The sequence below is a fragment of the Pristis pectinata genome, chromosome 13 (assembly GCF_009764475.1).
Source record: "Pristis pectinata isolate sPriPec2 chromosome 13, sPriPec2.1.pri, whole genome shotgun sequence".
NCBI classification, from domain to species: domain Eukaryota; kingdom Metazoa; phylum Chordata; class Chondrichthyes; order Rhinopristiformes; family Pristidae; genus Pristis; species Pristis pectinata.
Genome location: NC_067417.1, coordinates 45,342,395 through 45,367,630, shown reverse-complemented (window position 1 = coordinate 45,367,630; position 25,236 = coordinate 45,342,395). Strand labels below are relative to the sequence as shown.

Here is a 25,236-nt window from a genome sequence, read left to right as displayed (position 1 = left end):
GGTGACCTTATTCAAACATATAAGGGGTTGACAGGGTAGATGTTGAGAAGCTTTCACTAGTGGGAGAGTCACGAACATGAGGACACAGCTGCAAAATAAGGGGTCGGTCATTTAAAACTGACGTGTGCAGAAATTTTTTCTCACAGAGGGTGGTGAATCTTTGGAATTCTCTCCTCTGGCAGGAGGTGGAAGCTGGTTCATTAGAAGTATTTAAAGAGGAGCTGGATAAATATTTGATAGGTTGGGGAATAGAGGGGCATGGTACAGAAGGGAAGTTGAGGCCAGCATAGATCAGCCACGATCATATTGAATAGTGGGGCAGGTTTGAGGGGCCAAGTGGCCTACTCCTGCTCCTGTTTTCTTGCGTTCTTGTGTTCACTGCAACTGCACAAGTTACAGGCAGCCTCCCTGGGATAGTCAGGACCCAGTTTGGGAACACCACTCAGGTAGCTTCCTTTTAAGTTATTTGCCTACCTCAAAGGGATTATGGTAATTTGCACAAGTACATGTGTGCACAAGTGCAATAAAAAACTTCTTTGCAGCAGCATCACAGGCAGATAGCATGAGATAAGCAGCATTCACAAGAAAAACATAAATTAAATATAAATTATACTCAATTTTTACAAGAGAAAACAAAAAAAATCGAAGTCCATTTTAGTGCAACATGATCAAAATGGTCAAAGGGTTGCTAAACTGTAGTGATTTGGGTTTTACCGGTTGGTTCAAGACCTATTGGTTGAAGGGAAGTAGCTGTTCGTGAACCTGGTGGTGCGTGACTTCAGGCTTCTGTACCTTCTGCTCGATGGTAGATGCGAGAAGATGGCATGGCCCCGATGGTGGAGATCTTTGATGATGGATGTTGCCTTCTCGAGGCAGTGCCTCCTGTAAGTACTACTGATGGTGGGGAGGGATGTGCCCATGATGTATTGGGCTGAGTCCACCACTCTGTGCAGCTTCTTATGTTCCTGCACATTCGAATTGTCATACCAGACCGTGTTGCAACCAGTCAGGACACTTTCGACAGTACACCTGTAGAAGTTTGTACTGTTAGTGTGTTCAGTAATAAGGCAAAACTCCTTAACCTGCTCTCCTTCATACTCCACCCCTTCCAATTTCACACTTCTCTCTGATTTCCCCTCCTCCAACCACTGATCTCCAGATCCCTGAGTTATCTAGACCGCAATCTCACAACTCTCCAGCACCTTAATCTCATGACCCATCTCCTGACTGCCAATCTCAGGAGCCCCCTGACCAACCTACATAAGATTCCATCTGCCTCAGCTTTTGAATCTCACTCCACCCTAACTGACAACCCATCTCCACCTGTGGACCTGACTTCCCTTAGCAGTGGAGTGGCTTATCCAACCTAGAGTTCCTGAACTTCAGAAGGTTATGATATGGAACTTTCAGTGCTTTCATTTCCTTGAGGCGCGAGGGTGGAACTGACCTGGGTCTGGGAGTCCCTTGCTCTTTAGTGTCACTACTTTACCATGCTGTTGGACCATGGTGACTGGATTCTGCACTCCCTCACTAAAGTCAATGGCTTGAGACACAAGACACTGCAGGTGTTGGAATCTGGAGCAGAAAACAAACTGCTGGAGGACCTCAGCAGGTCAGGCAGCATCTGTGGAGGGAAATGGACAATTGACGTGTGGGGTCGAGACCCTTCACCTGGACTCAAACAGTAGAGGGGAGATTGTCAGTACAAAGGGCTGAGGGGGAAGAATGGCACAAGAGCTGGCAAGCGTTAGGTGGATCCAGGTGAGGAGAGGTTGATTGGCAGATGGAGTCAGGTGGGGGAGGGAAGTGAATGTTTTGAGATTTCCTCATCCTGCAACGTAGGGAATGTACAAGATGGGAATCCTGATCTGACATATAACGAGCACTATCCATTTTTCTACCTAAGCGATCCATAGAACTGTCAACACACACTTCCCCTTCTCCCTCTAACTCCAGAGTGGCATGGCTAATGCTCTAACTGTTCTCCTGACAGTTTTTGTCTTCACCTTCATAGATAGTATGTGCTTTGTTTGTGCCTGCTGGGCAGCGTCTGTTTCTGTGGATCCTCATTTTACACCTCTTGGTTCTCCCTTTGTATTCTGATCCTGCATCTCTCTTTGAGGTGTCCCTGGGATCTACAGCGAACTGCCCAGCTACTCCCCCGTCTCTCTCTCTCTTAGATGTCACGCTGTAGCTCAAGGTCTTGAACGTACAACCTGCTCCACTGATACTTAGTATTGATATTTCCCTTACTAGCATTATCACGTTTTTGAATATTAGATACACTAACTTGGTCTAGGTGCTAAAGCATTAGGCAAAACTTTGCATACTTATTGCCTCAAGCTTATGCAGACCTCAGCAGGTAATGGGAACAATCGACAGACCTTCCTTCCTGTGCTTAGTTCTCCTCTGATCAAATTCTCAACTTTGCCCTCTATTTAAGAAGGGCTCCAATGACACTCTGCACTTTAATTAAAACAAGATTACACATCATTACTGCATGACAATTGATGCTTCCAACTGCCTATTATGCATGGCTCTGGTCTGTACAAGCAATGCACATACTCCCGAGCTACACAGTTTGCAGGATGTGTGAGTAGAGATAAAAATGAGTGGATGGCATTGACGCAGTGAATCAGAGGTAAATTGGCACCCATTGCTCTGAATAAATGATTGTATCCGATCCTAATGCCGAGAGTTGGATGAACTATATAAAGAAGTGGCTGCTTTGGTTACTTCTGCAATATTCATGCAGTATGACATTACTCATTGCCTATTTATATAGTCCCCATCTCTTAACTATTTGTCATCATAAAATAAGAAGAGTCAAATTCCACTGCGGAAGGTTCAGTATATGATCAAGACTTTACTTGCCCTGCTGGGTGGATGTAAAAGGTACCAGAGGAATATTTCAAAGACATTTGGAGAGGAAAACTACTGTGGGTCTTTAAAATACTGAATGGCTTATAAGACAATGTAACGGAAAATGTACAGCAGATCAGGCAGCATCCATGGGGAGAGAAAGGGAACTTCAGGTCAGAGATGAAAAAACAAGGGGGTGAAAGATTACTGTAGGCAGGCAGGAATAGAAAACAGTGGTTACAATCACATCAGTTATGATCAGATAGGATGGCAGAGGGGCCTCCTGATGGCAGTTATGGCAGCAATGACTAAACAACAATTGAACTGATGGCAAACAAGGGGACAACTAGGATGGTGTTAGAACAGCTTTAAGCAGCCACAGTAGGAGTACAACCAGCTGTCTGAGAAAGCGATAGTTATGTTCTGAGATTATGAAACAATGCTATTCCTACAGCTTCTTTTGAGCTTTCCTGGAACAGAGGCAACATTGTTGAAGGCCAATGTAAGAATGGGAGTGGGGTAGAAAATTAAAATACCACACAACCGTAAGTCGTACTTGCATACCGGCTGGAAGTGTTCTGTAAGGCAAGTTGTCAACTTGTAACTGGTGTCTGCAGTGCAGGGGAGCTTGCTTCACAAATAGTATGGGGGAGCTGAGAGGACTGTTGGCAATTGCTGTTACCCATGTGGGAAGTGTTTGGGATCCCCAGTGTTGGGTTGGGAGGAGGTAAAAGGGGATGACTGAAGAGTGGACCAGGATTTTGCAGAGGGAATAATTCACTCAGAATGTTGAAATGGTGGGGGGGGGGGGGGGGGGGGCACTGTGTTGAAAGTGTGGAAACATAAGCACAGAACCTGATTTATATTTATCCTGACTCTTGCTGACATCAAGCCAAGGACTGGCCTCAGCCTTGTCTTCCAATGAATCATGTTGAGCTGTGCTCACCCCATTACGGTTTGACCACATGAGCACTCGGGATTCATGCCTCATCATTCTCATGAGATGTGTTGCTCAAATCTGCAGGCAGAGATTTCACAGAGGGCGCATCTTAAAGGATCACAGTTTTCATCAAAATGTGCACAGCAAACATAGGCTTTTACAAAAGGTACAAGGGTCCAATCTGATTCCCTGAACTGGATTCATTCTGTGCCAACTTGTCACTCCTGCATGACCTCAATCTGGCTTTTTCACTTCCTGTCCAAAACTTACACAGATTTATCCTTGTAGAAAGTGCCTTGAACCAGGGATGGTGAAGATTAAACTGCTTTATGGCCAAGCCTTGAGGCAGTGTAGATATGAGCTGAAGCTTCTTTCCCCTGAGAAAAGTAATGAATATGTAGATGTGACTTCCCGTAGAAGGGGATAGGGCTGAAGAATATATGGAATAAGTAGTTGCTTGGCACTGAGTAATTCATTGAACCAACTTCACTATTCTCTCCCAGTCCAACAGCTCTGGAATTGAGGCCCTGGTCATTCTCTGGCTACATTGCACTACCTGCATTGACACCAGCCTCAAAAAACAGACACTTTATTCTGAGCTCTGTCACAGAAAAGATTACCAGGTCGACAGATGTGGGTCATGAAAGCTACGTCAAATAAATGGCATCTGCCCTTGAGTTAGAGTAGAAGAGAAGGCCGATAGTTTGCCGCAAAAGTGTTTAGGAGTATCTTAAAAGAGGGAAGAGTTTTATGAAGGGAATTCTAGAGCTTTGGAGCTTAGCGTCTGAAGGTAGAATAGTGGAACGGCATTATGCCACATTCAAAGATGTGCTCAGATCTCCTTGAAGAAGAGCAACATTCCCATCGACTCTGGCTCATGACCGCTCAAAATGGAGAAGGAACATTGAGGATGGTATTGAGAACCTCAAGCACATGCGTAAGGACACGTCTGCATAAATGGCAGAGGGAACACACCAGCTCAAAAATAGCACCTGCCTTGTGCCCACAGAGCATTTCGAGGTATCTCTGGAAGAGTCTGCAGTTCCCACATTGGTCTCATCAGCCACCTGAGAACCCACAGAACCAAAGTGGAAGTAAGTCATCCTTGAAGCTGAGGGACTGCCCATGAAGAGGGTTAGTTGTGGGAATGTGTTTGGGCAAGGGAGTGTGAAATACCTCGAAGTGCTCTGTGGAGGACAAGGGTTCAGGTTTGACCACTGGAGATATGAAGCTGATAAAATACTTTGGAGGGTTCAGTTCTCCATTCATATCATGGTTTACCCCAGGATGACAGTATGTGATGTTCAGTCCATGTGCCGGATTCCTCCCACAAGCCCTTTAACCCAGCCTCTATTCCATCTGTTTAACTCTGACTGTAGGAACAGGCAGAAGGTCGACCTGGCTGTGTGGTCACCTCTGGTTAACTGGCTTCCTGGAAGTTTCATCACATGACCACTCATTGCCAAACACCCACCTTGTCTCTTATATTTTACGCTCACTGAAGAATTACACACAATAAACACACCGGGAGGAGGAACAAAGAGTGGCCAGAATGTACAATGCTTCAGAAAAATCTGAACCAATGAGGGCAGGCACGGTAGTGTAGTGGTTAGCATAACGCTATTACAGCGCCAGCAACCCGGGTTCAATTCCTGCCACTGTCTGTAAGGAGTTTGTACGTTCTCCCCGTGTTTGTGTGGGTTTCCTCCGGGTGCTCCGGTTTCCTCCCACATTCCAAAGACATACAGGTTAGGAAGTTGTGGGCATGCTATGTTGGCGCCGGAAGCGTGGTGACACCTGCGGGCTGCCCCCCAGAACACTCTACACAAAGGGTGCATTTCACTGTGTGTTTCGATGTACATGTGACTAATAAAGAGATCTTATCTTTTAATTCTAGTACTGGCCAAGGTACAGGCAACAGTAAAACCAGTGAAACAACTCTCTCACTACAAATACCAACTCCAACTCACCACATATCATTGAATAACTTAATAAAAATGAACTAGATCTGATGGAGGTTTATAAGATTATGAGAGGCACAGATAGAGTAGACAGCCAGTATCTTTTTCCCAGGGTTGAAATATCTAATACCAGAGGACATGCATTTAAGGTGAGAGGGGGTAGGTTCAAGGGAGATGTGCAGGGCAAGTTTTTTACACAGAGAGTGGTGGGTGCCTGGAATGCTCTGCCACGGGTGGTGGTGGAGGCAGATACGATAGGGGCCTTCAAGAGGCTCTTAGATAGGCACATGAATATGTGGGAAATGTAAGGATATGGATATTTAGGCAGAAGGGATTAGTTTAGTTGGGTATTTGATTGCCAATTTAATTAGATCGGCACAACATTGTGGGCCGAAGGGCCTGTTCCGTGCTGTATTGTTCTATGTTCTAGATACAATATTACATTATGTTTGCATTGGTTGATATTTATATCTATTATGTAGTTTATTTTTTTCTGTTTTATAATGAAGATTGTACAGTTTTGAACATCTTGTGGAAGAGTTGAATAGTCTTCTAACTGCACCACTGCATTTTCCACTCCATTTACTGTTCCACTTTAAGACTATTCCTTCACTGAAGATAATGAGTTATTGCCAGAACATAGTTCAAAGGAATCAGATTCGCTTCCCGCATCCAAGTGGACGCTGTTTGTTATTCTATTGAAAGGGAAAGAATCACAGTTGACTCCTTAGCTAATGTCCACCAACATCTTCCAGCAGTCATCATGGTTTGCAGTCAGCAGTGAGATCCATGGCCAATTCCCCTCGCTCTGCTCCCACACTGAGCCAGGACTTTAAGCAGACATATCTCATTGTGACTTTTCTGCACCTATCTAACAAATCAAGATTTGCAGCTAAGCTTGCTGTCTAAGTCTCAACACGTATTGTTCAGTGAGCCTGAACAATGCTTACCAGGACAGCCCCATGGTTTATTACCTGGTTTTGTTGAGGTTGCTGATCTCAGTCAGGCCTCCAAAATGGACAACAGAGTGGCGCAGCCAGTAGAGCCACCACCTCCCAGTGCCGGAGACCTGGGTTCAATCCTGACCTCGGGTGCTGTCTGTGTGGAGTTTGCACATTCTCCCCGTGACCGTGTGGGTTTCCTCCCCTATCCCAAAGACGTTTGGGTTGGTAGGTTAATTGGCCGCTGTAAATTGCTCTGGCAGTAGAATCTGCGGGGGAGTTGATGAGAAGGTGGGAGAGATAAAATTCGGATTATTGTAGGATTGGTGTAGCACTCAGTGGGCTGAAGGGCCTGTTTCTGTGCTGTGTCTCTCTATGACTCTAATGAACTCCGTCACTCCTGAGTGTTCGACTGAGGGTTTCGATCCCGATTACTATCCAAAAACCTCTGACACTGTTGCTGGGTTCTCCCCCCCCAACCCCCACCCCAACACAGATTGTCACCACTCATATCCAGGAGTGCTGATGGAGGGTGATCAACTGAGTGAGGGACCAGGGCATTGACATCGTTTGCTACCACCCCTGTTCTGAGGGACGGAGAAATAAAGCTACTTATACCAGAACTGAAGGTGGTTCATTTTCAATAAGAATAAGCACCCCACAAATTACTTTATAGATGCAAATCCAGGAGATTCTGTGTTGTTTGTGCCATGCATATATCACCAGGGACTTCAATCTAATTCAGCAGTCATTTGCAGAAATGCCTATTTTCTAAAGACTGGTGTTTGCTGAGCATTTGTTTGAGAGGGCCGTGTGCCTTTAAGACAAGTCCCCCGTGTAATCTGTGCCTTCAGCTTGGTGCATAACGTCTCACGGGAACGGTGAGTCATGGAGCTGGAGTGCTCATGTGGTCAAACTGTCACAGAGGTCAGTCTGATTTATTGGAAGGCAAGCCCGAGGCCTTCAGGCTGAGTGGTTGGATGTGGGTGACCGTGCGAGCTGGATTAAATGTCAGTTGTGTCCACACAGAGGCTGGTGAAAACTAGGAACAGAGGAAATAAAAAGGAGAATTATTGCGGGTTCACATCAGGATAATGGGCGGGAATGAGCCTTGGCGATATTTTCTATAGTGCTCTAAAGAAGTACAGGCCTGGCCCATAACACTCGAAACTGTTTTTGACCACAAGAATCTCCTCATGGGATGTCCTGTTGCTAGTGGTCAATTACTAAAGGTCTCAGATATAGAGTGGTTGAAAGTGAGAGTTTAAGGCGTTGGACAAAAACAGCAATTTTCATTGATACAGTGCCATTTAACATGGTTAAAAATGCCAAGATGGGTTGCAGAAGCTACGTCAAATAAACGGCATCTGCCCTTGAGTTAGAGTAGAACAGAAGGCCAAAAGTTTGCCGCAAAAGTGTTGAGGAGTATCTTAAAAGAAGGAAGAGTTCTAGGAAGGGAATTCTAGAGCTTTGGAGCTTAGCGCCTGAAGGTAAAATGGTGGCATGACATTATGCCAAAATTGAGGGGAGAGCAGGTGGTCTCAAATTTCTGGTGCAGAAGGTAAAGCAGTGAGAGGAAGGGCGATGTGAAAACAAGGATGAAGGATGTAAAATTGAGGGCCAGGAAGCAGAGTCGGAGAGTAGGCACGGAGGAATGGGTGAACAAGAGTCATACAGTAGGGGAACAGGCCCTTCGGCCCACTGAGTCCACATTGGCCATCCAGCATCAATTCACACCAATCCTATACAAATCCCATTTTATTCTCCCCACATTCCCATCAACTCCTCTCAGATTCTACCACTCACGTAGGCACTAAGGACAACTTACAGTGGAAAAATTAACCCACCAAACCACACCTCTTTGGACTGTGGGAGGAAACCAGAACTTCACACAGGCAGCATCCGAGGTCAGGATTGAACCCAGGTCAATGGAGCTGTGAGGCACTTTGAGCCAGTCAACAAAAGGCCAGCTGTGTTTTGGATGACTACTACTTTGTGTGGAGGAGACATCCAGAAAGTATTGGAATACTTGTCTTGAAGTAGCAAAGGCTTGTATTCAATAAAGAAAATATGTTTCCATGTACTTGGTGGTGATGGTGACAATAGCTGACTTCCTCACTACATGTCACAAGCAGCAATTGTACCAGCTCTGCAGATTAACCCTTGAAGTTGTCAATGTTACAAAGTCCAGTATCTCCCCCACTGTCCTCCTGAGCCAGGGCCAAAGCATAGAGTCGTACAGAGACACAGCACGGAAACAGGCCCTTCAGCCCACTGAGTCTGTGCCGACCATTAACCACACTAAGAATACATTAATCCCACACTCTCATCAACTCCCCCACGATTCTACCACCCACCTACATACGAAGGGCAATTTGCAGTGGTCAATTAACCTCCCAACCCACATTTCTTTGGGACGTTGTTGGAAACTGGAGCACCCGGAGGAAACCCACGCAGTCGCAGGGAGAACATGCAGACTCCACACTGACGGCATCAGAGGTCAGGATTGAACCCGGGTCTGTGGTGCTGTAAGGGTAGTGGCTCTACTAGTTGTGCCACTGTGCTGCCCCTTCAAAGGAAATAAATCAAGGTGGTTCCTACAGTGGATGCCTGGGTGAAAAGATAAAAATCTTGGATTCACGGTCTCTTTTCATTGGTTTTGCTTTAAAATTGAATGAAGAATTCAAACTGCCTTTCTTCAATGTAGCTTATCCAACTTTTAGTTTAATGCCTATATACAGTTCACTATTTTACACTGGGCCAAAAAGTTTTCTCTCAGCTCCTCTTTCCAAGGGTTAAAAACTCAACCTTTTGCCAGAATTCCTTCGGTTGTGACTCCGTTTTTTAAAAATCTGTTAAACAGATATAATGGTGCTTTTAGCCAAATGAGCAGTATAAGGGTTGCTGATTCCACCTTTGAACTACCAAGGCAACTCGAGTGATCCTGCAAAATTTCAATTTACCACAGGAAATGGAGACGGTGCAGCTCATAAGAATGGCATTTCCTGTTGATCAGGAGTAGATTCTGCTTATAAGAAGACACAAAGAACATGCTTATAGAATGATCTGCAACAAATTCCTGTCCCTGATTGAGGCTGCAGATTACACAGATTTGAAAGATGTCTCTATAGCTGAATGCATGACACGATATACTGTATATGCAGATCAAGCATAGTGACATTAATATATCTGGAAGTATAACCCACCATGAGCCTCAATGCAAAGGGGTTTGGAGAGCCTTCCCAGTTCAATGACCAGGCACAACTTGGGATCAGCCTACAAGTGCTAACACCCAGCCCACGTAGACTGATCCCAGGAAATCAGCTTGGTCAGTGGCCTTGGTTTCCTGTGGGACAAGTGGCCTGTGTTGGTTTGCCCTGACCAGGCTGATGTCCGGCAGAAAGCCTGAGGCAGAGTTAAAATGGCAAACATAGATTAAAGGCAGCAAGTAGATTCCAAGTCGGAACCAAGGCTGCATGACATGTTTGAGTCAACTTCCGATTAGAATTTGTAAAGTTATACAGCACAAAAAGAGGCCCTTCGCCCCATCATGTTCATGCGGAGCCACCTACTCTAATCCCATTTTTCAGCACTTGCCAATAGCCTTCCATGCTTTGGTGTTTCAAGTGCTTGTCTAGATACTTCTCATGTAGATGTTGTGAGACTCCCTGCCTCTACCACCTCCCTTAAGGCAGGTGGGAGATGAGGTAGGAATTCAGCCAGATTCAATTCACTATCTAGGGCAGCACAGCGGCAGACCTGGTAGAGCCGCTGCCTCACAGCTCCTACGACCCTGGTTCAATCCTGACCTTGGGCGCTCCCTGTGTGGAGTTTGCACCTTCTCCCTGTGACTGCATGGGATTCCCACGGGTGTTTGGTTCCTTCCCACGTTCCAAAGCCATGTGGGTCGGCAGAGTAACTGGCCGCTGTAATTTGCCCCCTAGTGTAGGTGAGTGGTAGAATCTGAGGGCAGTAGTTGGGAGAGTGGGCAGAATAAAATCGATTAGGCTAGCAGTGTAAAATTAGGTGCCTGATGGTTGGCACTGACTCTATTTTCCATCTCCAAGATGAAAGTGAGGATCCAGGATATGAGTGACTCCTGATTTTTTTCCCCCAGAATTTTGCAGCCATCAAAATTATAATGGATAACCTTTTGGAAGAAATCAAGAGGAGAGAGATGCATGAATTAGAAGGATCAGCTGACCCAACAGATTTTGCAAATGACAGATTGTGCCCCACAGTTGAATTACTTTGTTGGCTTGGAAGCAAACTGAACAACTGTTTCGAGTAACTCAGTTTCTGGCCATTCTTAAAGCAGATTTGTCACACAGTCCAGAATACTATTTCTAGTTTGTCGCTAATCAATGAAGAACTCAATCCAGACTGGACAGTGCTGAGATACATTTCCTCCCCATTTCCATCCATCTGGTATCCAGGGATTGCTGAGGCCTTGCCGGATCACTCCCCATCTCCCTGTGAAGAGAGGAAAGAAAGAGATGAGCTGCCTCCAGTAGGCTGAGGTGATTGGGAGATTACATTCAAGGCTCTACATAGTACTCTGTCAAGTTCATGACATCAATTAACTTAATTCAAGTCATCACTCTGAATCAAAGGCTTCAAGGCTCAGCCAGACACGATGCCTTAGCGCTTCGGGGCAGACGGCATTCCTTGGACTGTTAAAGAGTAGCATGTTATTGTATCTTTCCATTCATTCCTCGAAGAGTGATGTGAAGTGGCAGAGATTTGTAAGCTGATTAATGGTCCGAGATACAGGTACAAAAGATAGAGACGAACTGGAAAACAGAGGCAGCATCACGGATGTCTTGTACAGGACCCTTAGCCAGAGGAAAGAAGGTCTTAGAGCATAATTTTCCATCAAACAGTTTCCTTTAAAAGTATCTGCATCTGGTGAGGTGTTGTATAAGTAGTGCAGAGCATGGCAGGGAATGATGCAAACACTTCTTCCTTAACCATAACGATCTCTATGCCAACTAATTGAGTGATCAGCCCATCAGACCAGATAGCTTTAGAATCTTCTCCGACCCATATAAAGGAGAGGGACCACCCATATCTACTGGACGAGTGTCCCGCTGATGTTAATCTGGAATTCAGAGGTGGGAGTCTAGTCCCTGAACTCCACTTACCTGGAACCCTGCACCTTGTGACTGAGAGGTGAGGTGCCACCACGCAGCTGAAGGCTTGTTCCAGAATGACAATGAAGATGAACACTTGTGTTTGTGCATCTTCAGGCTTTGGTGTGAAATGGGCGATGAGGGAGAAAGTGACAAGAGTTCTTACTTCTCATCAAAACAGTTTTCAGTGAATGGACAACATTCCCATAATCTCACTGACTGAGCTTCAGTGTCTGTACAACATCTCACCAGATGCAGGTACTTTTAGATGAAGCTGTTTGATGGAAAATTATGCTCTCAAACCTTCTTATCTCTGGCTAAGGGTTCTGTAAAAGACATCGGTGAAGCTGTCTGTTATCCAGCTCATCTGTCTTTTGCACCTGAATGCTGGAATGACAAAGTCAGGTACAAACTGGAGATCAGATCCCCTCCCCACTCTGTCTCTGGATGTAGTGGTGACCCCGGTGGCAGAAACTCACTGGGCTGAGGGACCTGATACACTTCACATCTGGCCCCTCAGCCTCACACAAGGGATGGCTGGCGTATGTAGCCAGTCCCATTCACTACATTGGGGTCACCAAGCTTCTTTAAAATGGTACTTCCAAGTGGAAATAAAAGGATCTCGTTTTGGTTGGTTACCGGTTACTAGTGGTGTGCCGTAGGGGTCGATGTTGGGACCGCTCCTTTTTACCTTGTACATTAACGATTTGGATAATGGAATAAATGGTTTCGTGGCTAAGTTTGCGGATGACACCAAGATAGGTGGAGGAGTAGGGAGTATTGAGGAGATAGGAAGGCTGCAGAGGGACCTAGACAGTTTAGGAGAATGGGCAAGGAAATGGCAGGTGAGATTCAATATTGAGAAATGTGCAGTTGTACACTTTGGAAGCAGAAATAAGTGGGCAGATTATTATCTAGAAGGAGAGAAAATTCAAAGTACGGAAGTACAAAGGGACTTGGGGGTACTCGTGCAGGATACCCTGAAGGTTAACCACCAGGTCGGATCGGTGGTAAAGAAAGCGAATGCTATGTTGGCATTCATTTCGAGAGGTATAGTGTATAAAAGTAAGGAAGTGTTGATGAGGCTCTACGGGGCACAAGTGAGGCCTCATTTGGAATATGGTGCGCAGTTTTGGGCCCCACATCTTAGGAAGGATGTGCTGATGTTGGAGAGGGTTCAGAGGAGATTTACGAGGATGATTCCAGGAATGAAAGGGCTTACGTATGATGAGCGTTTGTCAGTTCTTGGACTGTACTCACTGGAGTACAGAAGAATGAGAGGGGACCTCATAGCGACATTTAAAACGTTGATAGGAAAGGACAGAGTGGATGTGGCTAGGCTGTTTCCCTTGGTGGGTAAGTCCAGGACCAGAGGGCACAATCTTAGAATTAGAGGGTACAGTTTCAAAACAGAGATGAGGAGAAATTTCTTTAGCCAGAGGGTGGTGAATTTGTGGAACTCCTTGCCAAGTACAGCAGTGGAGGCCAGATCAGTGGGGGCATTCAAGGAAGAGACAGATAGATATCTAAATAGTCAGGGTATCAAGAGATATGGGGATGAGGCCGGAAATTGGGATTAGAATAGGGTTTCTTTTTCCCCACCATTCCCCATTTCTTTTTCCCTTTTCCTTGGAGCAGACTCGATGGGCCGAATGGCCTGCTTCTGCTCCCTTGTCTTGTGATCTTGTGATCTTGTGATGTGGTTTGTGGATTTTTATGCTTTTTAATTAATTTCCTGTAACTTAAGCTATTTTAAAGTTTTTTGGTTGCTTAACATTTTTAAATGTTTCTGATTCTCAGAGATTTGAAAGAAGTTCAAAAGGAGTTTGAAAACAATGCCAGGATCTGCCACCTGAGGCCTAGTCTCCGCAGGATCCTGCTCCATTTCAAATGGATGGTACAGCCAGACCTCGAGCTCAGTTGGAAGCACAAAGCTGCAAATAGCATATGGGGCTGGAGGGAAAAGTGGGCAGTCGGTGAGGTAAGTGTAGGTCGTGGGCAGGATTGAGCAGCACCGGTGCACTACCTGTCACTGATGGGGAGTGGGTACCTGTGTAGGCAGCCTGTGCTGGCTGGTTCCACCAGATATTGTCCCGAGACACATCACCATTCTTGTCCTTGCTGATGTTGGTGAAGGTGTCACTGGGTACACAGTGCTGGAAGTGGTGGTCTCTTAATAGGTTGAACTCAGTGGCATCGGGCTGCAAACCAAAGTGTCCCAGAATGATGAGCTGCTTCTGTTCTGGAAGACAGAAGAGAATATTGCTCACTTCAATGATGTAATTCAACTAGAAGAACCAGTCACAGCATCACTTAATAAAACCTCAAACTCAACCTTCAAAATTCTTTGACTGATTTATCCCCAAGCCCCAGCTCTTGCTGCACAACATTTGGAAGTTATTATCACACCCATTTCTCTCATCTTTTCAGGCTGTTCATTCCACAACAAATCACGTCTTGGTGCACGAGACAAACTCCGCGTGTGCTGCCTCTGGTTATCGTAAATCTTTAACCTTTTTATCTGCAAGTCTGATGAGCGTGTCGCAGACCTGGGATCAGGTTTGGTGTTCACCTTTTGTACCCAGAGAGCAGCGAGTACCCGGAACACACTGCCTGAGAGAGTGGTGGAAGCAGAGTCACCGACAGCATTTAAGGAGTGGACAGACATGCACATGAATCTCCTGGGCATAGAAGAATGTGAACCAAGGAAGATAGGATTAATGTGGAATGGTGCCCATTGGTTGGCGTGGACGTGGTGGGCCGAATGGACTGTTTCCATGCACACGACTCGATGACTGTGTATCTATGAGGCAGTGTGACAATGGGAGTCAGGGGACCCCAAAACCCAATCCGTTCTCCCTTCCCCTGAGAGCTGGTAGTGGCAGAGATCCTCACGCTGATCACTACATATCAGTCAAAATTGCAAAGCTTGTCTGATGTTTCCCTTCTCCACCCTGGCGATTCCGTGGCCATCTGTCTGATCCTTATCGCTGTGTCGTAAGGGTGTAGTTAACAGAACTCAGCTTGAACTGGAATCAACATTGATTGGCATGAGCACTGAATTCTCCCACTTTAGGTAATCCCCACCCGCCTTCCCCACAAACCCCCCCACACCACTCTTCTTCTCTTCTTCCCTTTCCTAGCCTCTTTTTTTTCTACCTTTTCTTTCCCTCTCTCTCCTTACCTTTGAGCCATCCCCCGGTGGATCTGCTCTCCCCTCCTCCCCCACACCTGCCTCTCACCGTCTCTTACCTGCACCTACCTATCACCACCCTGTGCCCACCCCGCCTCCCCTCTTTGTCCACCTATCACTGCTCTGCTTTTTCCTCCTATATATTGGGCTTCCCCTTTTCCTATCTTCAGTCCTGAAGAAGGGTCCTGACCCGAAACGTTGACCGCCTGCTTTTCTCCACGGGTGCTGCCTGGCCTGCTGAGTTCCTCCAGCATCATCATGTTTATCACCTGGATTCCAGCATCTGCAGTCCTGTGTTTCTCTGGAATCAACCTACTCTGTGTGGTGGTGGGATGGACTTATACTCCAGGCCACAGAAACATGCAGACATGTGTTGATCCATTGGATGAGAACAGAGGCGAGGAGATAACAAAATTCCAGTGCGCTTTTGGAAGCAGACCAAAAACTTCCAGAGAAATGACACCGATCTCGTTCAGCCACTTACACAGTATTGGATTCTGACCATCTCCAGTTTGGGGATGGCAGAACCCCAACTATTTCAGCTGGTGCAGCTACACTGCTGTTGGAGGGGTTTGGGATAGTATACGATGTTTGGGTGAGGAAGAGTGCGGAATGGAGGCTGGACGTTTGTGGTGTGGCACCTTTATACAGTAATGAATAAATAACAAAGATGCAGAGGTCAAATCACTTAGTGGCCATCTGTCTATGAAGGAACTAAATTTTAAATTTGATTTGAGTGACAGCCTACGAACATTGATTGGCAGACGACAGTGTTTATTGAGCAGTCTAATTTTCTGTTTCTGGCATCCTATGCTCGATGATGGCAGATCCCTTTACGTTTCAATAAAATCAGAATTCGTACCACAGAAGGAGGCCGTTCAGCCCATTGGGTCTGTTCTGGTTGGAGAAAGCCCTCCAGCAAGATCCCGCCTTCTAGCACAAGATCTGTAGCCTGAAGATCACAGCTGTTCAAGTGAACATCGAGGTGCGGATTAGATATGCTGAGGGTCTCTGCCTCCTCCACCCTTTCAGGCACTGAGTTCAAGACCCTCACTCCCCTCTGGGTGAAAAGCAATTTTTCCTCACCTTTCCTCTAATCTTTCTACTAATTACTTTTATCTCTCTGCCCCTTGACTCTCTCCCAAAAGTTCTTCACTATTCTCGGAGCCTCTCACCTTCACACCTTTTCACAATTTCCATCTGCTTTTAAAATCTTCTCAATGCCCACCTCTCCTGTAACTCCTCTTAACTCACCACAGCTCTGCTCAGGCTGTTCCTTGCTTCTTTCTGTAAATTATACAAGCTATTTAAATGTATCCCGCTGTGTTCTCCACTAAACACTGGGCTGCTCCAGTCACCAGACCCATCATGACTCCTTCATTCCCGAGTGACGTAGTGAAACTGGCAGGACCTTTGCTTAATTTTCTCCAAACTATTCTCTATTCCCATTTTCACGGAATGGATGGGAAATACCTGTGAGGTGTGGCCGGAGGGTGTCCATGTCCAAGGCTTTGTTACCGGTGCCTGTCGTGACTCCAAGTGTCTGGTTTGCCCTCAGATGGACATTGATGAGGTTGAGTGGGAGCTCTCCCATCTGCACAAGTCAGACCCAAATCAGACAGATGGAAAGTCTCCACTAATCCTTGAGAACCAAAGACTCGACAAAAACATATGCACTTTACTGTAAAGATAAGAGGCCCCAAATTTCCATGGATGGGAATCCTGTTAATTCTGCTCACAACTGTCCACCAGCCCACCAATCAAAGTTTGCCATATGCCAGGGTAATTTGAACAGCACCCCTTTTACATGGGTACAACCACCATCTTGAGACTACCTTTCAAGGATGGCCTACCCTTGCCGATATTTTAATGAAAGCAATAACCATTTCCACCACCCTTTCAGACACCGAGTTCAAGACCCCCACTACCTTTTGGGTGAAAAGCAATTTTCTTACCTCCCCTTTAATCTTTCCGTCAATTAATTTTGCACTGTCTACATCTTCCTGCTGCCTTGGGAAAGCAGCCAACATAATAAAGAATCCCTCCCAAACCAGTCACTCTTTCTTCCCCCTCCCATCGGGCAGAAGATACAGAAGTTCGAGAGCATGAACCACCGGGCTCAAGGACAGCTTCTACCCCGCTGTTATAAGGCTATTGGATGGACCTCTTGTACAATAGAGATGAACTCTTGATCTCTCAATCTACCTCATCATGGCCCTTGCATTTTATTTGTCTACCTGCACTGCACTTCTTTCTCTGCAACTGTAACACTATATTCTGCTTTATTTTTTCTTTTGTACTACCTCAATATACTTATGTATGGAATGATCTGTCTGGATGGCATGCAAACAAGCTTTTCAATATATAAATTGGTAAATTGGTTTATTATTGTCACATATACCAAGGTACAAGGAAAAACTCTGTTTTGCATGCCATCCATACAGATCACTTCATCACACCAATACATCGAGGTAGTACAAGGGAAAACAATAACAGAATGTAGAATATAGTACTACAATTACAGAGAAAGTGCAGCGCAGACAGACAATAAAGTGCAAGGCCATGATGAGGTAGATTGTGAAGTCAAGAGTCCATCTTATTGTACAAGAAGGCCATTCACTGGTCTCATAACAGCAGAGCAGAAGCTGTCCTTGAGCCTGGTGGTACGCGCTTTCAGACTTTTGTATCTTCTGCCCATTGGGAGGGTGGAGAAGAGGGAATGTCTGGGGTGGGTGGGGTCTTTGTTTATATTGGCTGCTTTACTGAGACAGTGAGAAGTGTAGATGGAGTCCATGGGGGGGGAGGCTGGTTTTTGTGATGTGCTGAGCTGTGTCCACAACTCTCTGCAGTTTCTTGTGGTTTCGGGGCAGAGCAGTTGCCATACCAAGCCGTGATGCATCTGGATAGGATGCTTTCTGACGGTGCATCTATAAAAATTGGTGAGGGTCAAAGGGGACATGCCGAATTCCTTTAGTCTCAATAATCCGCTGCGCGATCATTTGGAAATCCTGTTGGTTCAGCCTCTGACTCAGCAAGTGATGTTTGTTGCACTTCCTACCAGCTCACCGGGCCCCAGTTCCTGGCTCCCCTTCCACTCACTGGGCACTAGTTCCCGCACTCCCTTCCCACTTACTGGGAGGCCACTTCCCCCAGTCCCACTCCCCAGGGCTCCAGCTCCTCAACTCCTTTTCTACTCAGTGGAGCTCCAGTTCTCAGCTCCCAGTTAATTCAGCATCACCACGGAACCCAAGCTCTCTTTTAAGTTAACCAGTGTCTTGTTTCCCGCACTCCCTCTAATTTTATCAGGTTCACTAGGAAATTTATCATAATACTGTGTATCATCTAAAAAAAGTGAACTAAAAATGTATTGGGGTGTTAATAGGCATCTAGTAGCCCAGAAAATATGCTAGTCCAGTTCCATCAAAGCCCCAAGTGTACCGGATTATCAGAGTTTTACTGTAAATAGAAAGCATGGAATTAGCAACAAGGGGTGCCCAAAGTACACCAGTAATAAGGGGCTTTTGCAAATCGGCAACAGGACTACAGGACATTAGATTGGTCTAGACTTTTCCCAAACCTGGGAATGACCTGATCCACCTGTCGGTTAAGGATCTGATCCGGGGAAAAATGTTCTTCCTCTTTGTGGACACAAACTATTTGCGAAGCGGTTAGAGGGTGAGAATATAGACAACATAAAGTAAACAAAAAACATGCAGGAGCTTGCCCACATTCTCACTCTCTAACTGCTCCCAGTCACTCACTGACCAGATAACTTTGATTACACCTTATCCCCATAGTCACCTCGGTTTTATACTATCAGAGACATCCCCCTCCCCAAACCTCCCTGCAGGCAAATGAGCTTCTTTCGTTTCCTTCCCAGTCTGATGAAGGGCCTTCAACCTGAGATATTAACTCTGTTTCTCTCTCCACAGATGCAGCCTGACCTGTTGAGTATTCCCAGTGTTTTCTGTTGTTATTTTAGATTTCCAGCACCTGCCGCTTTAAAATTTTCATGGGCTCCCTCTGTACTTTCTTTATACAAACTGTACGCAATATCTGCCAACTTTACAACTTCACTGTAGTTGATACAATTAATTGCCTATGAAGTTTTAGTTTTTTTTGAGAGAATTAAGTGCTGTGAAAGCTGAAGAATTTCCTTTCTCCCTTCATGTAATTTTCTTGTGTTCCAGTAGATGGCACCATCCACTGATGGTCCGTCCTACAGCAGTGAATGGGGGTGGATAATCGTGTCACAGAGTCACACATCATGGAAACACGCCCTTTGGCCCAACAAGTCCTCGCTGACCATCAACCTCCTGGTTACACTAATGCCTTTTTATTCTTCCCACATTCCCATCAATTCCCTCCAAATTCTACCACTCACCTGGACACTGGGTAATTTACAGCAGCCAATTAACCTCCCAATCCACAAGTGGGATGAAACCGGAGCACCCAGGGGAAATGCGCACACTCACAGGGAGAATGTGCAAAACTCCACACAGACAGTACTGGAGGTCAGGATTGAACCTGGGGACGCTGAAGCAGTGAGGCAGCAGCGTTACTAGCTGCGGCATTGCCAACATGGGTGGTGCTATTGTGGTTAGTAATTTAGCACTGTTGTGTTATCGTGTTTAATACGTTAGATTATTAAGGAAAGGATTCCAGTCATTCAATGTGGGTATCAACAGCTAATGAAGAACATTATGGCATCTGCTGTATACACCAACAGATACCATGGATAAATTTTGATAATAATGAGCTTTAAACATAGCTTACAAAGCAAAACATAGCTTACCTAGCTTACAAATCAAAAACATAGTTACAAAGCTTTAAACATAGAAATATGCTTGAAGATAATTCAATGAAGGACAATATTGAAAAGGGGCCAATATCAAGCCATGACAGCAGAGAGAGGAGAGGTAACTGCTTGAAAGTTTAAATTGAATGGATCCTTAGGGACAGAGAAGCAAATGGTGAGGTGGGTGGGGTTTCAGGAAGGAATTCCCAACACTGGGAAGGCCAGAGTGAGGGGATACGGCTGGGAGAAGTGGGCGAAAGATTTTAGGAGGTTGAATAGGTGTTGTGAGGCCAGACCACTGGGGGGATTAAAGACGAACGTAAGGCCTTGAAACTCCTTGTGGTGGTCAGTGAGAAAATGGGGTAGGCTGAGAAGCCATGAATGTTTAGGGCATAATATAGAACAGTAAGGAGGTGGCCAAGGTTAAAGTTAGAGGACAGGCAAGAAGGAGAGTCTTGGAAAAATCCAGCCTACAGGTGAGAAACTAGGGAGCAGGGCTAGGAAATGAATACGGCATGTATGGAGGTTCAAATATGGTTTTCTGCCCTCTCACCCTCTGATGCCATGATCAGGGGTGGACAAGGTGATGATGCTACTCAGGTATACTTCAAGATGCACCCCCTCCTCTACTTCCTCAGAAGGCTAAGGAAATTCAGCACGTCCCCATTGACCCTTACTAATTTTTACAGACGCACCATAGAAAGCATCCTATCCGGATGCATCACGGCTTGGTATGGCAACTGCTCTGCCCAGGATGACAAGAAATTGCAGAGAATTGTGGACACAGCCCAGTCCATTACAAAAACCAGCCTCCCCTCCAAGCACTCTGTGTACACTTTCCATTGCCTTGAGAAAGCAGCCAAAATAATCAAAGACCCCCCTGTCTTCGGGCACTCTCTCTTCTCACCCCCCCACCCCTTCCATCAGGCAGAAAATACAAAAGCTTGCAAACATGCACCACCAGGCTCAAGGACAGCTTCTATCTCGCTGTTATGACTCTTGAATGGATCTCTTGTATGATAAAGATGAACTTTTGATCTCACAATTTACCTCGTCATGGCCCTTGTACATTATTATCTGCCTGCACTGCACTTTTTCTGTAACTGTAACATTATACTCTGTGTGTCATTATTGATTTTCCCTTTGAATGTTTTGAGATGATCTGTATGGATGGCATGCAAAACTAAGTTTTTCCACTGTGCCTTGGTGACAATACTAAATCAATTACCAATTACAAATTACCATACCATTCCTTGATGCATAGTGGATGGGCCTGATAGCAGCAGGGCCTCTTAACCAGAACCTTACCTTGAAGCATGCCAGCACAGGTTGATTGTAAGGCTGGTTTCCGTTGTTCTGCTCCAGCAGCACCTCTAGGCTAACCGCCTGGTTGAGCTCAAGGCCTGCGCTACTGTCCCAGAGAAAGGCCACACGTTCTATCTCCTGTGGGTGTGGTGGAAGAACAATTGAGATCGCCACGCTTTTTCTTAAAAATAAAACATCGGAGATGGTTTGCAGAGAGTGGGGCTCAGATGTCTGTCTGATGAACAACTGTTGACCACATTACTTCTAATGACTTTAGAACCTTGAGGAACTCATCTGCATTCTCTGTGGAGGCTTCGTCCCTAGATTTCCACCCAAAGGAAGAAAGTTGAGAGGCAGATGGTGTCTCAGAAAGGTAGCAGCAATGACAGAACACATCCATGTACAATAAGCACGAAATAACATTGAGTATTATAAACCTACGGAATTAAATTTAAAGTTGGAAAGTCAGGAGTTTCCCTTCAGTGGCAATCAATGACCCTTTGCCATGGACTCTTCCTAAAGTGAGGAGAATGGAATTGGATACGAGGCTGCAGTTGAGGTGGGTGTTTTATGAAGATTAATCATACTTTCCTTGCTTTTGTACAAAGGACCTTGATTTATGAAGACCAGGAGCTCGCCTGTGTTCTCAACCTGTTCTACCATCTTCAAAAATTTGTGCACATAAACACCCAGTTTTACCTAAACCTGTATTCCCTTCAGCATCCTCTATGATGAGCAGGACCCAAATTAGCCTCATTCTTCCTCCAATTATGTGTCTGCCCATAGAAGGCCTATCGGTTTCCTTTCAGAGTCACAGAGTTATAGAGTTGTACAGCACAGAAACAGGCCCTTTGGCCCATCACAGCCATGTTGATCTTTTTGCCCTTCCATACTAATCCCATATAAGGACAACATCCTTCCACGTCTTGCCTATTTAAGTGTCTGTCTGAATGCTTCTTAAACATAGTAATTGTATCTGATTCTGCCACCTCCTATGCAGAGTGTTTCAGATATCAAGCACTCTCTGTGTGTTAAACTTAACCCTCAGATCCCCTTTAAAACCCCTTCCTCTCATATTGAATCTATGCCCTTTTGATTTTGATACCACTACCATGGGAAAGAGATTTGGACTATCTATACCTCTCATTGTCTTATATACTTCTATCAGGACAACTGTCTGTCTCCTTCACTCTAGGGAAACCAAGCCCAGTCCATTATGTTAGCCTTGCATTTATTTACTCTCTGTGTCCTCTGTACTTCACCAGGTTCTCACTTGTACTATCAACCTGATACCCATCGACTTTCCCTTGTTCTGCACATCTTACTCTCTCTTCTTCTTCAACCAGGGAGCTGCAGCATTAGTTACCCTTGTGCAAATGACCCATCCCCTTGATAAAGGATGCTCATTATCCATTTAGTATCGTCCCTGTCAAATTTTCATTCCAGTGTACTTTGGCTGGGTCTAATATCAACTCTCCTAGACTGGCCCTCCACCACTTAAGTATTTTTTTTATGCTAGGTTGCTCTGCAGACATTTCTATTGCTAACCTAAACTTTGTGATACTGTAACTACCATTCTTTATATGGTTCCCCCACTTGAAACTTGTTCCATTTGACCAACCCAATTTCAGCACATCTTTCTTCCTCGTGGGTCCCGTTAAGAACAGACCAGAAGTCCTCTCCTTTCTCTGATCTTTATACTATTACAATCCCAATGTAGATTAGGAGAATAGAGGTCCCCATTACATCTATTCTATAGCTGTTATAACTCTAATTTGCTTTAACATTTGCTCATCTGTATCCTCCTGACTGGTAGATGCCCATTGAATACAATGACATTGTTTCTTAACTATATTCAAAGAGATTATTCCTTTGAATGCCTCCAGGACATTGTCGCTTTGGCCTTGAGCCACCTTAAGCTCTAAAATTCCCTCCTTAAACCTTTGGTCTTTCTACCTTCCCCTTCTGCTCTTTAAAAGAGTTACTGCCTCACAGCTGTATGGACCTGGGTTTGATCCTGACTTCTGCTGTTGCCTGTGTGGAGTTTGCATGCTCTCCCTGTGACTGTGTGAGTTTCCCCTAGGTGCTCCAGTTTCCTCCCACATCCCCAAAAGACATGGTGTTTGGTAGGTTAATTGACTAAATTACCCCTAGTGTGAGTTGGTGGGGCATTGATGGTGGTTACAAGGAAATGTGGGGGGAATGGGGCTGATGGGATTGCTCTGAGAGCTGCACGGACTGGATGGGCCAAATGGCCTCCTTTGCTGTCATGAGGAAATATGATGATGTAGAGCCTGTTACTTCAGTGCTTTCCCTATTATGACTTTACATGGATCAATGTCAAACTTTATTTGATAATGCTTTTGCCTTAGTCCATTTTACCACATTAATTTTCTAAATAAAGACAACATGTTACTGTTTATTCAATTAGGTGGAGCTGATAATTTAGGCGAATAATTTTAACCTTGACAGTACCTTTTCCTCCTGTCCAGGTGGGTTTTCCAGCACAACATACTTCCAGCAGCCACGGCTGTCTTTCCATTCCTGCAGCGCAGTGATGGTGGGCTTCTCGAACTCCAGACATACCTGGGGAAAGCAAACACTGGAGTCAATTAATAATGTAACACACGTGGGAGGTGGTGAAGACCGCAGTAAGTGAAGGAGAAAAGATCAGATGGAACTAGAGAGGGTACAGAGGAGCATATAGGAAGTAGGGAGATGAATCAATCATTTCGCCCCAAGGGCCTGCTCCATCATTCAACAAGACCATGGCTGGCCTACTTCAGACACCATTTTCCAGCCTTATCCCTTGATGCCTGTAATAGCAAGAGATTTATTGATCTCTGTTTTGAATGCAATCAGTGACAGATGATTCAGGAGGATGCTGTCAACACTGGAGAACTTTACTGACGAGGAGAGATTGGCTAAGCTGGGGTTGCTCTCTTTGGAACTGTGGCAGCCAGAGTGTTGCCAAGTATCCCACCAGGCTTTGGGAGGATACGCTGCATCGTAGGAAGCGATGTTGGAAACTACAGAGCAAAGAGGCACGGTGAAGGAAGTTCATGTCATCAACATATAGTCAGTATCAAGTGAGAACATCGCTGAGACAGCTTTACAGCCCTGTGGACTATCCCATCGTAAACATCCCACTGTGGGCTATCTGGAAGACAGAGCAAGCAGATGGCGGTGCTTGGGACCTGACATCTTGTGGAAAACTATGATTTGATAGATTACAAATCTAAAATAAACACTCTAGTAATTTAGGAGCCAAATGGTTAAAGTAATTGAAGCATGGCACGAGCAGCAATTTGAGGAAACACATGGTTACATGGATAGGGATTGGAATGAAGGATGTACAAGGCAATAAAGGACAAGGCAATGATTGGGAGGTATGTGAGGAAATGTATAGAAAGTTGCCTTATGAGATGACCAACAGCAGCGACCCTGGAAGCCAACCTCTGAAGAAGACGACCCTGAGTCAGAGACTCAGAGAACAACTCCCCAAGATCAAACCCCGGCCAGGCTCATCAAGAGTGGGTGATATCAGAATACAAGTAGTGGGTTTTGGGAGTTGTGAAAGTAAACTAAAGAGTTTGTAAGTAATTAAGTGAGTTGTGAAAGTAACAAGTTAATCAGTCTTGTTTGAAACTATGTAGGGTAGCATGGTAGTGTAGCAGTTACTGTAATGCTATTACAGCGCCAGCGACCCAGGTTCAATTCCCGCTGCTGTCTGTAAGGAGTTTGTACATTCTCCCCATTTCTGTGTGGGTTGCTCTGGTTTCCTTCCACATTCCAAAAGACGTACGGGTTAGGAAGTTGTGGGTATGCTATGTTGGCGCCAGAAGCGTGGCGACACTTGCGGGCTGCCCCCAGAACAAACTACGTAAAAGATGCATTTCACTGTGTGTTTCGATGTACATGTGACTAATAAAGAAATCTTACCTTAGTGAATTTTTGAGTTGTTTGAATCAATCGTAATTAATAAAGGGAGATTGTAGTTAGGCAAAGGCTCTGTCTGGTGTGTTTTATTGTGTGCTGCATTTACTTGGCAACAGAACAAAGGAAGTTGAGAGAGGATTTAACTGAGGTGTATAAATTATGAGA

At 45.3% G+C, this 25,236-nt stretch overlaps 1 protein-coding gene across 3 annotated transcripts in view; it reads right to left on the bottom strand.

Annotated features, from left to right (window-relative positions):
- Window positions 1–7,506: 7,506 nt before the first annotated feature.
- Window positions 7,507–25,236, bottom strand: part of LOC127577292 (endonuclease/exonuclease/phosphatase family domain-containing protein 1-like) — a 38,039-nt gene continuing 20,309 nt past the window's right edge. For 2 of the 3 annotated variants that reach the window (XM_052028370.1, XM_052028371.1), the window contains exons 4-8: window positions 23,608–23,718; window positions 21,136–21,270; window positions 16,503–16,623; window positions 13,887–14,078; window positions 7,507–11,177 (exon numbers count right to left, since the gene is read on the bottom strand). In XM_052028370.1, coding sequence (XP_051884330.1) covers window positions 11,062–11,177; window positions 13,887–14,078; window positions 16,503–16,623; window positions 21,136–21,270; window positions 23,608–23,718 — 675 coding nt within the window. In that variant the 3' untranslated portion in view covers window positions 7,507–11,061. The remainder of the gene's footprint in view (window positions 11,178–13,886; window positions 14,079–16,502; window positions 16,624–21,135; window positions 21,271–23,607; window positions 23,719–25,236) is intronic. The other variant, XR_007957352.1, reaches the window with a different exon arrangement.